This window comes from Topomyia yanbarensis, chromosome 1 (assembly GCF_030247195.1).
Source record: "Topomyia yanbarensis strain Yona2022 chromosome 1, ASM3024719v1, whole genome shotgun sequence".
NCBI classification, from domain to species: Eukaryota; Metazoa; Arthropoda; class Insecta; order Diptera; family Culicidae; genus Topomyia; species Topomyia yanbarensis.
Genome location: NC_080670.1, coordinates 51,711,587 through 51,727,948, shown reverse-complemented (window position 1 = coordinate 51,727,948; position 16,362 = coordinate 51,711,587). Strand labels below are relative to the sequence as shown.

General features: G+C 43.9%; 1 protein-coding gene across 2 annotated transcripts in view; it reads right to left on the bottom strand.

The window, feature by feature from the left end:
• The window catches only part of LOC131677603 (uncharacterized), a 592,646-nt gene that overhangs the window by 382,296 nt on the left and 193,988 nt on the right, over positions 1-16,362 (bottom strand). For both annotated transcript variants that reach the window (XM_058957497.1, XM_058957496.1), the window contains exon 4: positions 7,529-7,664. In XM_058957497.1, the coding sequence (XP_058813480.1) occupies positions 7,529-7,664 (136 nt within the window). The remainder of the gene's footprint in view (positions 1-7,528; positions 7,665-16,362) is intronic.

Here is a 16,362-nt window from a genome sequence, read left to right as displayed (position 1 = left end):
CAAGGGGCAGCCCCATGGGGTTGCACGAACTGTAGACGTAGGACTATACTACTTAATGTAAAATATTTATTTACTTAGTACTTAGTGTGTGAGAAAAAACACCCGGACCGGTGAAGAAAAATCAAATTTTAGACAATCACATCTCATGTATAGAACAAGCTTTCTAGTTGCTCTCAAACAGATCCTAAAAGTTCAAACACCCATGGATAACCCCAAATTTGTAGATGTGTTTCGATGTCACAGGATTGTAAAATGGTTAATATTACGTCATGAAAATTCAATTCTTCCATGACAATTTTTTTTGCCTGCAAAATGCCCTGTGTGTATGCAAAGCTCATGATTTGTTGGAATATTAGCATTGATCGGAAAATGCTTTCCAACGCTGCGCATTGCATACATACAGGACATTTTGCAGGCCACCAGAAGCTGATCATTTTACCACCGCCACATGTTCATTTTACCCACTCGCTATAAACATGTCTCATTTTTGGACATGTTTAGAAATCAAGAATCATGTTTGAAAAAATGTGTTTATGACGAAGTATTTTTACCAGATATGTACAAAACATGTCTAACAAGAAGCATAAGGTGATTGTAATATCTCATTCACTTATTAGTTAGAAAATATTGTCTATCCTGAGATAAACTAGCGTTTCGTCGATTTGTTGCTATATGTGACACACATGAGTGCGAACGAAACAAAAAAAAACGTCAAACCGGTTTTTCGCTTGCACTAATACAAAGTGAACCTGCGCGTAATTCGGCGCACGGTTTGGTGGCGCATGGCTGAAATGTCACGATGTGGATTTTAGAAAAGATTCGCAATAATGACTTCGCTTAACGTGTTCATTTTACCGCCAGTTCCCCTACCTACCAACACATTCGCACCAAACATTGAACCCAAGCGTACAATGCAAAATGAGTCAACGCTGATGATGATGGGTAGAGCGAAAGAGACAACTAGTACCACCACGACACTATTAGCGCATTTCACCAAAATTCCACGCGGCCTTTCCCGATTGAAAGAAAAGGTCGCGCTTAGCCCATCTGTCATAATATCGTGATTTTGCACAGCGAAGGGCTGAATGATAACACATTTTGTTCCAAAAAACAGCCCTGCGTTATGCAACACTTTGTGCAGGTTGATTATACCAGTTGCAAGTGGGGCCAAATTTTACGCAAGTTCCGTAAAATTCCTTTTAATTTACAGAATTGATAAAATTGCTTAGATGAGCTAAACTAATTAATCAAAACCTGTTTTAAAAACTGCCCTTGCGTTTAAACCAAAATGGAAAGCTTATTACTACCACTACATTACTTAATTTCAAGCGCAAATAGCAAATACATGTGCTAGTTAAACCAAAAATTTACTGGCAACATTACAGCGGAATTTAGGAAGCAGTTGGAGCGGTCGCCTGTTGGACGACACAGGGTAGCGTCCCTCCACAGCCAGTGTAACGGACTTCTAGCTCAGCTACACTGGCTGTAAAAAACACAGCGCAGTGATCTGCTTCACCAACCGTTCAAAAGGGAACTGAGCGTGTCTGGCCAAGTCCGTTCTTTAAATAGTCGATGGTGACGTCATTCTTAGAAGCGTTGCACGCTAGGTACACCAATCCGTCGTACAGGGCTTGGGAAGCGCTGTCTTCTGTGTGTAAATGCGCGATATTTTGACAAGGTTGTATATTACTTAATTTTTTAATGCCATGATATCAAAAATCTTTGGGTTTATCTATTGGAATCTATTCTTAGAAGTATTTCGGGGCGATTTGTGCAAAAAATTTGAAAATTTATCGTGAGAAGGCTGAATTATATGCGTTTAAAATTGGACCACTTTTCGTTACATACCATTTTTGTAGAATTTGCAGAGTGCACCCCCATATCGAAAACGAAGACGTAGTCCTACGTCAAAAATCGCTCAGAGTAACTTTTTGAGTCCCATTTAGCTCCCAGAACAACTCTGCAAATGTTTAGTTCGATCGGTGAAACTATATTTTTGCGCCCACGGTTTAGTTTACATGGGATTTCGTATGGGGAAAATGTCTTTTGCAAATTAATTCTTCCAAGAGTCGCCCGTTACCTCCTAAAAATAAATTGATGTCTGATTTTTATAGGAAATTTGTCAAGGAAACAAAGTCTAGAAGACCACGAAACGATCTGATGCTTGTGGGAAAAGTTATTAAGAAAAAACCGATTGATGCTCTAAAGATTAATGAAAATTTTACTTTTCATAGCATCACTGCTGTTGACGTTCGAAATATATACAAAATCTTTAATTTTCTCTTATTATGTACAACAGAAGACTCAAAACTCTTGCGAAGTGGCCAAACAGTATAGATATATGATTTAGACACATTAAGAGAAGATCAAAACAAAATTGCATAGTTGGACAACCAACAACAGTGGTGCTAGAAAAAATGAATATTTTGTCAATCGTCAGAGCGTCAATTGGTTTCAGATTAATAACTTTTTTTCTCAAGCGTCAGATCGTTTCGTAGTTTTCGAGACTTTGTTTCTTTGTTAAATTTCCTACAAAAATCACATAACGGTATATTTTTAGGAAGCAATGGGCGACTCCTGGAGGAATTATTTTGTGAAAGTTAATTTTCCTATATAAAATCCCATGTAAACTTTAAACAGTGGGCGCAAAAATATAGTTTCAGGGATCAAGCTAAGAATTTGCTCAGGTGCTCTAGGACCCAAACGGTACCCAAAAGTTACTCGGAGCTGGAATCTATTTTTTGTCCCACCCTAATGCCCATGTTGTTTATAAACTACAACGTTTTTAAACAGCCACAACTTTCAGCTGACGCATTAAGGCCTGTCAAATAAACAAATTATATAAAAAATAGTTTGAATTGAAAGGTACAATTTGCCTAATGGCTATTCAAATGAGAAGTCATATATAGTAGGGCCCGGCGCGGCTCTCGACGGCGCTGTGAATGCCTCCATTTAACTGCATGTAACTTATCCTGACGGAACGGTGACGTTCCGTTGACGGAAGCTGATGCATCGTCTGAATCGTCCTTTAGTCGTTTGTGTTTCCTCTTTTTTTTAAGGAAACAAGAGTAACAAAACATATTCCTTTTACTCCGTTTTGCTACCAGAAGGAAAAAGAGAAGAAAAGAATACAGGGACGGTTTTCTCCCTATTTGGTTCGAAGTACTTCCAGTCTCTCCTGGTAGTGGAACAAACCTAATGACAGTTATGTTCGGCCTATACAGAAAAACATGTATTGGGGTGAATATTGAAATGCCTTAGTGAAAAATCGACATAAAATTACTTATACTGTGAGCCGTGTTTATAAACAATGCCTGCTTCTCACAATAAAAGTAATTTTATTTCGGTCTATCCGTTGTCAGGCTCGGGAGTAGGATCGGAAAAGATTATAACCAGTAGTAGGCACACTAACGGGATATTATCTGGCATTTTGCTCCCTCTAATAGTTATAATCTCTTTTGGTGGATTTCAACCTAGGGGCAGATCACTTGTGATGCATTTTGAAAAATCAGCGAAATTAAATGCATTTCTTTCCATCAAAATAGAAATTCAAAATGTATTTTGCGTTGCGTGCAATGTATTTTGCGTTTCGTGTAAGACGTCAAAACCCTACAAAAAACTAGCGTTATATTCAACATAACGTCGAACAAAGTGGATCAGCGTAGGACGATTGTTAAACAAACTTTTGTGCGAGGGAGTGCAAAGTTGATGAAAAAATGGAAATTAAATGCATTTTTTCTAATTTGATGCAAATTTGTTATACATTCCTAGAGTGATCTGCCCCTAGATTTCAACCCAAACTAAACCATTAGAATGAAAACAACAAAATCACACTCGTTTTGATTGATTTTTCGGACATAGTTCAGTCGTGATTCGCTGGTTTCGCAACACCCTCTGCCAACTAACGAATTTGATTTGCATATTTTGCCGTCCATTTGAGACTTGGTTCGAGAAAATCTGTGACTTTAATTGTAGAATATGCCCGGAATTCCGGACTTCCAGAATCGTCGATAGTGGACAATATATTCAAAGAATGTTTGATTGGCAAGCAGTTATCTAGATCTGCGATGAGAAGTAATTTGGTGACCATTTCAATAGTTTTTAGCCTCTGAGGTATTACGATTGTACCGATTTATATGGGAAATTCCAGTGTATCCTTTCTAACACCCCTGTAACTCCGGAAGCAAGAGTCAGAACCGAATGAAATTCAGCAGCAGTCAATAGTATTACTGTATCTTTCATTTGAAATCAAGTTTGTAAAAATCGGTAGAGAATTCGTTGGGGAATGGGTGTGATATTAGCTTAGGAACTTGGCGGGTTCCCCGGGGGTGTCATGAACCGTCATAGGTGGCCAAGGTGGTCAAAGCTGCTTTGATTGATCATTAGTGATCTAGACCCGCAAACTAGAGTAATGTTACATCAATTTTAATATGTTTTACATCATTTGAACATCATGGTGGTACCAGTTTATATGGGAATTTGCTGTGTGACCGCACTCTTCAACCTGTAACTCCGGAACCGGAAGTCGGATCAACTTCCGCAGCTTATGGGAGCGTTATACCTTTGAGATGAAACTAAGTTTGCGAAAATCGGTTCAGCCATCTCTGAGAAAATTGTGTGAGTTTAAATGACACACACACATACACACACACATACACACACAGACATTTTCCGATCTCGACGAACTGAATCGAATGGTGTATGACACTCGACCCTCCGGGCCTCTGTTAAAAAGTCGATTTTACAGTGATTGCATAGCCTTTCTTTATATGAGAAAGGCAAAAACATGACAACAGTAGCGCACCTGGTTTGGATATCCCAACTACCTTCGAAACCGTTAGAGATTTTACACAAGTTGAATGCTGAAGATGGATGTCTGTTCTCTGTGGAACAACCATCCTATATCATCGATGCTAGAAAATACTTTCGTCACCATTTGACTGGTACCAATAATGAAATCTAGTTGGCGCGTCGAGCGGATAAGTATCGCGTTTGAGAGCCAATCGAGACTGTACTGGTAACGTAAATCAACAGGAATTCGAATTTTGTCAGTAAATCTTTCAGCCATCCAGACCTCTGCTCTATTCCGTCATTATTCCTAGAACCTTTAGGTTTTGAAAATACTTACAATGGCATACAAAATAATACGAAATATCCCTTTTCCTCTTCGTGCTTTCCAACTGAACGCAATCATTCATATGGATCATTCAGCAATCAGTAACCTAGCGTAACAAAGCCCCGGGCAAATATCCATTTAGGTACATCCATCACATTCTGCACAACTCACATGTTCGGATGTCTCCGTCTACCAGAGTGAGAACGCCGTGTGTGAACGGCGAACAAGCCTACTTCCACTACGACTCATAACGAAGAATTGACGGGGGCTTATTTCCAACCTATCACTTCTGCTAATTACTAATAGGTACCAGAATGCGTTATTATGACCGTGCAAAATGTCACAGTCATTTCAATGTGCCTCAGTTTTAATTTCAGGTCGGTTTCGTCCCAAGAACGAACTGACCTGATGCGTTCCAATTTTCCCCGGACTTCTTTGCAAATAAGACGTACCAGACAACCGGACAGTTTCACAGAAGTCTACGGTAGCGACATCTGCTGCCACATACGTAGTCGGATCAACGAGTGCCGTCATTCGAATTAGGTAAGCTATACAAATAGTCTTCCCAGTATCACCCAGCACGAATTTGTGTTCGCATCTACGAACGTATGGGATCGAGTTTGTGTGTGAGCCGGAGAGTCTGTTTATAGAGATTCGTGAAATTATTACAGAAGTGTCACTTATATCCGCTTCAGCGAAGCTATCCACTTTCCGACATGGCACCACCACCGGTCGAAGTTTCCATCGAGCAAAATAATGACAATGGTATAGTAGCGCACATAGGAAAAGCGACTCGGAGCATCCGGTGCTGAAAATGATAAATTATTCCATGGTTGATAAATTAAGGACGTTTTCTCGTTTGCTGGCACCCTTACCGTTATTACCTCGGCCCAGGACGCTCCCGGGGGCTGCAAACTAAGAACAGAAGGCGATTTAATATACATTCTTCACATTAAATGCCGAATTAATGATGCTGACAGTTTAGAGCGCATCAACCTAACAGTGCTACTAAGTGGCTCTTCGCGGTGACGAGGCGCTTCATTTGAATTGTTAGTTCATCTGCTGACGGCGTTCGGAGCCGGAAATGCACACTTGAAATAGTTTAATGGTGCGCTTGATCAAGTTTATCACAAGGCACGATGAAAAAGCTGTGAAACTACTCTGTTCTGATCGAAGGAAAAGCAGAAGTGTAACCACGGCTAGCCTCCAAGTACAAGAACAACTCTTCAACCAATCTCTCGAAATAAAACTTAGTGGGCATAAGTTTCACAATAAATTTTATTTAAATTTTGTGGTTGTAGCTAACTGTGGCATAACCACATTTCACTACAGCTTTGCCAAATCTATCAAAATCTGAAGTCGATTGTAAATTGCAAACATTTTCGTCTGGCGTTTGCAGCAATAATTCACCGTTTTTTCGCTTTCCATCATCAACAGATTAGCGCCATATTTTTTCTCCATCAACAGTACAGCAGCCTATTAGCATTTTGAGTGCAGCTGAACATAAATTTTCTCTCCACAATTTAACAGGCCGTCAACGGCTAACGGCGAGATTACCTCCCATGTATAAATTCACAGACAACGGTACCGCACATCGCGTTAAGCGAACCAGTGAGTTGAAGAATACCTCCATGAAATAGGTAAACAAGGAAGTAGAATTCATTACTGTTATCTACAAGAGTAAAAGACGACATAGAACAATCGCCCTAATGCACCAAGACACCGTTAGAAATCAAAGTATGGATGAAGACAATAATTGATCAATTATTGATTAATTTCACTGATTTACCGCCATTACTCGACAAGCATAGTTTTAAGGAGTATACGCCAACTGTCAAGATTTATAAACCGTTGCTGTCCAAATATAGTTCACGGAATTTATGGCAGGAGAAAACTGTTCTCTTCCGTTTGCTACCAACAACGATCATTGGTAAATAGCGGTTTGCATGAAATTTTCCCCTCAAAGTGAAATTTTACGGTTGGTTTAGACGCCCTAATCATATGTTTGTCGAGATTTGCACTTAGCACTGCTACAACTGATGGCATGCCATGTCAATCGATACTGTCAACATATCCAGTTATCAACTTATCCGCTTGTCTGTGGTAGCGGAATCTCCCACAAACACGATGTAAATAAACGATATTTCGTCGGATTTTAGAACGCCTATACCAGCCAGCAGCCAAGAAAACGATCGAAGCCAGAGCAGCGCACCTTCAGTGAGCGAAACGGAACCAAAATCTAATTTAATTAATCACCGCCTCCGGTGTAGCTTCCAGTCACGACCAAAATATGATGTCTGTTTAGCAGGATACGAGGTGAGTAAGATAAAGCACAGTTGTAAAGTTTTACTAGGCGGTTCAACGCAGCTCCTTGGTCTGAGCGGAAGTAAAAAGTAAACGAATGTTACTTACCGACGACGGTGAGGAAGTTGGTGGCTACTCCAGTGTAGAACGAGGGAGCATCCGCCGTTACTTCGCAGGTGAAATTCCCGGACAGATTGAAGCCCACGTTGCGCAGGGTGACGTGTGTTGCGTTCGAAACGGTCATCTGGAAAGGGAAGATAGAGGTTTATGAGTACAATTGACCGCGTGTATTTTTTCCATGATAGCCCTCTTAAGCAGCGTTGCCAACATTTTTTCAAAAAAACTGGTACCTTTCTTAAAAAAAACTGGAAAAAACTGGATGCTCGAAAAAACCTACTTCACCCTTGCAATGTTTAAATCAACGATTCAATGAACGTAATTTTAAGTAAACACGTATGTTCCCTACCTTTTACTGAAAAGTCGGTGAGTCGGTTTTTTGATATTGTTGTCCAAATTAAAAAAAAATAGAACATTCGAATTTGATTGTAATTGTAATAGTTATAGTCGAATTTTACTGTTTTGAAAGTTTCAATGTACACATCCACAAAATCCTAAATTTAATACCATTTGCTAAACTTGAGGATGCGCTTAAACCTTTCTTACGATACCACTATAGCAATTAGCTGAGAATTCTATAAATGTTCATCAAAATATTTGACACAATGTACTGCCACCTTTATGTTTGAGTAAAATTCATTTGAAATCGAATCAAAATGTACATTCCCGAACCGTTTTACTCACAAGTGGTATAAAAAGAGTTCAGGTTACGGTGGATTAAAATCTTATTCTGGGGCACTCGGCATTATCCTATCGCTTGCTTGAAAATTCTATGAATCAAGTTACAATTTGCCGGAAAAAAACTAAATAAATGAATATTTAAAAAAAAACTGGAAAACTGGCTCAAATTTCAAAAAACTGGAAGATTTCTCCGATTGTCTGTTTGACTAGATGTTGTAAAAAAACAGGAAGAATCCAATTTAAACTGGAAGGTTGGCATCGCTGCTCTTAAATATTTCTGAAGTTTTCTATTTTTTCTGTTTTCTTTTAAATATCCGCCTTGACGTCAATCTATGTACACGGTTAAATAAAACAACCTGCAGAAAAGTTGTTTTAACTTACTTTTGAGTTGTGCTTCGCTTTCGCACTTATTAGTGTTGTCAAAAACAAAAAGAGAGATTCGACTCAGTCGAGGTCTTCCGTGGAGGAAGGTACTTTTGAGTTGTTTGGGTTGAACTCAAAATTAGGTAAATTCAACTTAAATTTGAGTATAAAAAACCTTTCAATGAGTTGTAATTTTTGCCGTGGTTAAATGGAAACTACCTTCAACACGGTTTACCTAATTTTAAGTTCCCCCACCATACCACGAGATTGAGTCAAAGGAACTCAATTTTAGGTAGTTTTTCGTTTCCGTGTACTATTCTTAACTCGATCGTACTGTTGGCGACTGGATGGTCTGTGACATAACCGGAGTGTCGTGACTATACTTAGGACTGCTATTTCCTAACTATTGAAATTCAATGAAATCGCGTTTGATTGAGAAATTTTCGAATTATTGTTAAAGATAATAACATATGGTGATTCGGAAAAGGACCGTTGATGTTTGCGTTGGTGATGATTGTTGTAAAAGTATCGCGTCAATTGGTAATTATTTTACCATGTGGTGTATATTGCAGATGACAAATTAACCACTGGATCAATCAAAGTATTAGTCTGTGATATAAAAAGTGCGATTTAGCGCTCAACCCCAGCCGCGAGCGCTACTAAGACTCCCTTAAACAATAACCTCAAGGTAGGAACGCTTATCGAAAATTTTCGCGGGTAGTAGGAAAATGCTTGAATGTGCCAACGCTAAAACATACGTCTACCTAACTTTTTTCGACGGGGCCGTCGTCTTGTCCAACGCACCATCCGCCGTCACCTTCTGCTTCACTGTCTGTTTCTGCATTCCGTTCGTCGTGTCGGCTGGTTCCTCTAGATTCCGACGATCTGCTTCGCTCGCAATGCGGGACCTTCCAAGCGTACGCCGATATTCGATCCGGCCTTCGTACGCCAGCGATTTTCGGCAATAGAGTACGCGCCCAAGAATGGCAGTCTCGCACGATGGATGGTTTTGTTTGGTTTTTATTAACCAGAAAAACGGGGTTCTAGTGGATGGGCTGTCGGAAACATTAGCGAGGGAGTACGGCGTATGAATGCTGAGGAAAATGGAACCGAGGAACTGCTGGAGTCCGTTGGCCTATTGGTGGAACAAAAAGTTCAGCATCCTCCACCCAGCTGCCTGCCTGAAGGCCAGAAGACGCGTGCAGAGAGCAAGATCTGAGGCATTCAAAGAATTGTGTAAGGTGACCTTCTGGGCGGCTACGGCCGCTTTTATACGCGAGATAGTGCTTAGTAAGTCTTCCTGCTACAAGAAGTTGTGCAGAGAAGTAGACCTTAACCCCTGGGGCAACGCTTACCGTGTCGTGATGGCTAAGATCAAGGGGCCAACGACGCCAGCTGAAAAGTTCGCTGACAAATTGAACGTCATCGTGCGTCGTTTTGAAAAGTTACTTTTAGAACCGAGTACTAGTCTACGAAACGAACTTGGGGAAGAGGTCGATTAGGGTCACGGTGCGAGTAAACTCATGGCTCCATATTTGGCCCAACGCGCTGAAATCTAATGTACGACGGAGTGTGAACACTGGAACTGCCCAAGGGAGCAGAAATTGTTGGCTTTGCAGATGACGTTGTCCTCACGATAACCGGCGAAACCCTTGAGGAGGTGGAAATGTTGACGGTACAGGCAATAGGCATCGTGGAAACCTGGAGTTGTAGCTGCCTCACTAAAAGACGAAGGCAGCGCTGATCAGCAACCGTAAAAAGCGCGTCGTGAGCCCCAGCGTCATGTCGTCGTGCCCCGACGCTGGGGTTCAATCTATCCCATCGATAAGTTCACTGAAGCACCTAGGTGTGATGGTCGACGATCGACTAAATTATAACAGCCATTTCGACTATGTATGTGAGAAGGCTTGCGAGGACAACTAACGCATTGACAACGCAGAATCATGGAGGAGCAAGATGCAGCACGAGACGTCTCCTGGCGGGTGTCTCATCCTCAATACTGAAGTATGGCGTACCGGCCTGGTCTGGTGCGCTGAACTCAAAGCGGAACCGGACGAAGTTGACAAGCACGTTTTGCCTAATGGCCTAATGGCTCGTGTTGCCAGTGCGTACAGAACGATATCGTCGAAGTAGGCTAGGTCCACCGCCGGGGACTAGATCGAGACGAAACAGGCAGCCAAATGGCATCTGTATCGAGTAGAAATCTACCGCCGGGAAATTCACAGTAGGGTAGATTCGCCGCCGAGGACTATACGACTATATCGTGACAAAATGGGAGCTAATTGGCTCACGAAACAAACTCCGGCACCGCGAGAAATCCTGCTGCCGGGGGACACTCAGTCTGAGTAGGATAGTTCACCGCCAGATAATATCCGAGTAGATATCGATAAAACTGGGAGAAAAATGGTTCAAGGAAGCGGGTATCGGTGTTGGGAGAAATTACTCCGTCGGTCAACTATCGATCGGTGTAGAGTTAGTTCACCGTCGGGGATTATCCGATTAGATTATTATAAGGCCGGGAGCTGAATGGCTCACGAAAACAGGAGCTAAATGGCTCCTGGAATTAGCATCTAAACGTCTCACGGAGACGAGAGCTAAAATGGCGACGTGAAGCAAGAGAAGCGTCGATAGCTAAATAATAGCTCAAAGGTCGAGCCATTTCATGAGCCAAGCGAGGCTCCGAGATGGAGCATAAGAAAAAGGTGCGACGAAAGCACAACGACGGCACGAGCGTGAGTCCCACACAGTGCCAATACAACAATACACTACAGGCCAGCCCTTGGAAGCATTTTAAACCTTACTGTAAAAAAACACATTTACTGAGCTCGACGAAGTAAGTCGAATAGTATAAGAGTTTCGGCCCTCCGGGCTTTGGTTACTGTTGCGTTTTTCAGAGTAAAAACATAACCTTCTATAGGAGAAAGGCAAAATATATGGGAAATTCACGTGTGATCGGTTCCTTCTACCCAACTCCGGAACCAATAATTCGTTCAAATGAAGCTCGGTAGCAATCAATGTGAATACTTAACCGTTCATTTAAGCTACAGGTGTGACTCTTTTATCGTAAATTGGCCATTTCTTCGGATCTTCCGGAATCCTCAATAGTTCCACAAGTGGTCACAGAGATTTTGATTTGCAATTAGTGATCAGGACCAACAATTTCAAGCAATTCAAAACTCATTTAAATTAGTTTTGCATCATTCAGATCAGCGATTCTCAACTTTTTTCGAACCATGGACCCCTCCTAAAATTACCCTGGTTTGTTGCGGACCCCCACGGTCTGTCACAAAAAAATGCTTGAAATTCCAGTATACACCAGGAAAAAAATTATTTACGGACCCCCGCATCTACTTGGCGGTCCTCAAAGGGCCCGCGGACCCCATGTTGTGAGTCACTGAATTAGATATAATGATGAAACCGGTTTATATGGAAACTTTGCATGTGACCGCATACTTTAACCCGTAACACAGGAACCAGAACTCCAATTCCAATGGAATTTAATATCAGTTAATAGGGATGCTGTAGCTTTCACTCGAGACTAAATTTGAGAAAATCGAGTCAGACATTTCAAAGAAGTAGATGTGAATTCAATTCAGGAACTTTGCCACTTTCTCAGAGCTTCCGGTTCCGCCGAAGGTGTCCAAAGTGGTTAATGTGAGTTTGAGTGGGTATCAGTTAGCTGAAACTGTGAATCCAAACAATTTAGAACACATTTTAAGAAGCTTTGTATATCTAAGATAACATGCTGATACCGATTTATATGGGAATTTCATGCGTGACCACACTCCTCAACCCGTAATTCCGGAACCGGGAGTCGGTTTATGGGAACGATATATCTTTCATTTGAGGCTAATTTTGAAGAAATAGGTTCGGCCACCTCAGAGTAACTGATGTGCACTTGTTGGTCACATACATACATACATACGCGCACACACATATGCACACAACGCCCCACCAAGGTGGCCAATAGAACAGTTCTACCAGATGATCGACAGGCTCTCGTCGGACCTCGTGGGCCGGAAACCGGTAGTAATAGCGGGAGACTTCAACGCTTGGGCAGTGGAGTGGGGCAGCCGCTGTACAAATAGCAGGGGTCAAGCGCTAATGGAAGCGTTTGCGAAACTCGATACTGTGCTAGCTAATGATGGCTCCGCTAGTACATTGCGTAGAAACGGAGTGGAGGCGTGGATTGATTTGACCTTTGCCAGCCCGAGTCTGGCTCCAGGCATGGAATGGAGGGTAGACGAAGGCTACACCCATAGCGATCATCTAGCAATCCGCTTTAAGATCAACTATGGTGTGCAGCATCCGAGGGCGGGAGATCCCTGTCAGGTACGCGGGTGGAAGTCCAATCACTTCGACAGCGAAGCTTTCACCGCGGCCCTGGGACTGGAGGCCAACACCGACAGTCTAAGCGGGGATGCGCTGGTAGCTGTTCTATCACGCGCGTGCGACGCCACTATGCCGAGAAAAACACTGCCAAGAAACGGTAGATGCCCGGTATACTGGTGGAGTGCCGAGATTGCAGCTCTACGGTCAGCCTGTCTCAGAGCTAGACGTAGGATGCAAAGAGCTCGCACCGAGGATGCAAGAGAGAACCGCCGTGAAGCGTTTCGAGCTGCGAAATTAGCCCTTAACAAGGCTATTAAAAGCAGCAAGAGAGCGTGTTTCGACAACCTGTGTGAGAGTGCCAACGCGAATCCGTGGGGTGACGCCTACCGGATTGTGATGGCCAAGACCAAAGGGGGCTCCTCACCCCCAGAACGGTCTCCGGACCGGTTGGCAACGATTATCGAAGTACTCTTCCCGTCTCGAGCCACAAGCCCCTGGCCACCTGCACTACGAGACAGTGCGGGCACGGTCGAAATGGTGGCTCCAGTGACGAACGAAGAACTACTCGCAGTGGCTAAATCCCTAGCAATGAACAAAGCTCCAGGGCCGGATGGAGTCCCGAACAACGCTCTCAAGGCAGCGATCATAGCGAACCCGAACATGTTCAGGCTAGCTATGCAGAGATGCCTTGACGAGTGCCGTTTCCCCGATAGATGGAAAAGGCAGAAACTGGTGCTGTTGCCGAAGCCCGGGAAGCCGCCAGGCGACCCATCGGCGTACAGACCAATCTGTCTGATAGACACGACTGGCAAACTGCTTGAGAGGATCATCCTCAACAGGCTCACCCCGTACGCGGAAGGTACGGACGTTCTGTCAAGCAACCAGTTTGGCTTTCGGAAGGGTAAGTCCACAGTGGACGCTCTCAACTCAGTGATAAATACTGCCGAGATAGCGATCCAACGAAAAAGGCGAGGTATTCGATACTGTGCGTTAGTGACACTTGACGTGAAGAATGCATTCAACAGCGCAAGCTGGGATGCCATCGCGCTCTCGTTACACCGGCTTAGCCTACCGGTGGGTCTGTACCGGATCCTGGAAAGTTACTTCCAAAACCGCGTACTGCTATACGAGACCGATGCCGGTCAGAAAAGGGTTCCGATTACCGCCGGAGTCCCGCAGGGCTCGATCCTAGGCCCGGTGCTATGGAACCTCATGTATGACGGGGTTCTGAGACTGAAGTTCCCTCCTGGGGTCAAGATCGTCGGCTTTGCCGACGACGTAACCTTGGAGGTCTACGGGGAGTCAATTCCTGAGGTAGAACTAACCGCAGAACACGCGATTAGCACGGTGGAGGAATGGATGAGCGCGAGAGGCCTGGAGCTAGCTCATCATAAGACGGAGGTAGTTATCGTCAACAACCGCAAGTCGGCACAACATGCAGTTATCCATGTGGGAGAAGTCGCGATCACTTCACAGCGAAGTCTGAAGTCTCTCGGAGTCATTATAGACGACAAGCTGACCTTCGGCAGCCATGTCGACTATACGTGCAAGAGAGCGTCGACTGCTGTTGCGGCACTATCGAGAATGATGTCCAACAGCTCAAAGGTGTGCGCCAGTAGACGTAGGTTACTGGCAGGCGTTGCCGTATCTATCCTCAGGTACGGCGGCCCGTCATGGTCAAGAGCACTGAGGGTAACCAGTTACCTACAGAAACTGGAGAGCACCTACCGCGTGATGTGCCTCAGAGTGATATCTGCCTACCGCACGGTATCACACGATGCATCCTGCGTGATAGCGAGCATGATGCCAGTCGGGCTGGTCATTCGGGAAGATGAGGAGTGCTTTGAGCTACGTGGAAATAGGGGAGCCCGCGAGCGCACCAGGGTGACCTCGGTCGCCAGATGGCAGCGTGAGTGGGACAACTCCTCGAAAGGTAGGTGGACCCACCGGCTGATACCTAGCATATCGAGCTGGGTGGGAAGACCCCATGGGGAAGTTCACTTCCACCTGACACAATTCCTGTCAGGCCATGGCTGTTTCCGTCAGTACCTCCACAGGTTCGGACACGCGGAGGTCCCAGTCTGCCCGGACTGCCCAGGTGTAGATGAAACTGCCGAGCACATACTGTTCGTATGTCATCGGTTCGACGTCGAAAGAAGAGCAATGCTTGACGTCTGTGGCTGGGACACAACCCCGGATACCCTTATTCAGCGGATGTGTCAAACGGTGGAGAAGTGGAACGCAGTCTCGGCTGCTACCATCCAGATTGCCAGTAGGCTACAGGTAATCTGGCGAACCGAGCAACAGACGGCGGGCACGGCTAACTAGTGATTGGTTAGTTGGAGCGAAAAAGGCCAAGCGCAAAATAAGAGAGTGAATGGTCTGTTCATGCCGAGGTAGGTTGGCACAGCGAATGGCAACCGCGTAAGGGGTAAACCCAGCCACCCCGAAGCAAGACAGAAGAGTGAGTGTATAGGCGTATAAGTGGACTGCCTCATGCCAAGACGGGAGGGTCGTAGCGTAGTATGTTGGAACTAAGCTATCGATGCCTCATGGCGTGGCAGAGGAGTGAAAGGGTGAGCATCCAAGTCAGTCTCACACTGCATGTTAAGGGTGAGCATAAAAGTCAGCCTCACAGGTTGGTAGAGGCTAGCACAAAAGTCAGCCTAGCAAGGAATGAAAAAGGTGAGCACAAAAGTCAGCCTCGCATGGATGGGTAGGGCGAGCACAAAAGTAAGCCTAGCAAGGAATGAGTAAGGTGAGCACACAAGTCAGCCTCGCATGGAACGTAAAAGGTGAGCACAAAAGTCAGCCTCATGTGGGAGTGTTTGAGAGTGAATCAAAGTGTGATTGAGAGAGCACCCAAGTAAGCCTCATACAGGATGTATGATCGCGCGAGTGAGAGTGAATGAGTACATTCAGTACAGCCATCCCCCCAGAAGTAATACCGAGAGGTAGTTCCTGGGAGGAATGATGGCGGAGCCCAATGGAGTTTAGTCGGTATTAATGGCTGGTCACCATTTGAGTCCGACACGCCCCCAGTGCACCCCGTGTGGTAGATTGGACCCTACCGTTAGCACGTGTACTGGGCTAGGACATAAAGGTCTTCTCCATTGTAAAAAAAAAAAAAAACACATATGCACACACAGACATTTTCCGAACTCGACGAACTGGCTTGAATGATTTAAGAGATTGGTAATGGTATGAGGTTAAGTCGGTTTTTAGAGTGATTGCATAGCCTTTCTATGGGAGAAAGGCAAAAAGGGATTTAAAAGAGACGGACAATTGAATTTTTGCTAATGCTTTGTAAATAAAATATCTAATCTCCTCCATCAAAGCATTATTTGCGCTGCATTACGTAAGCACAGTATACTTCGTAAATTGTAGACTGACGACTCTCATTCCCACACAGACTACTTGAGGAACAATATTTGGGAATAACAATTGTC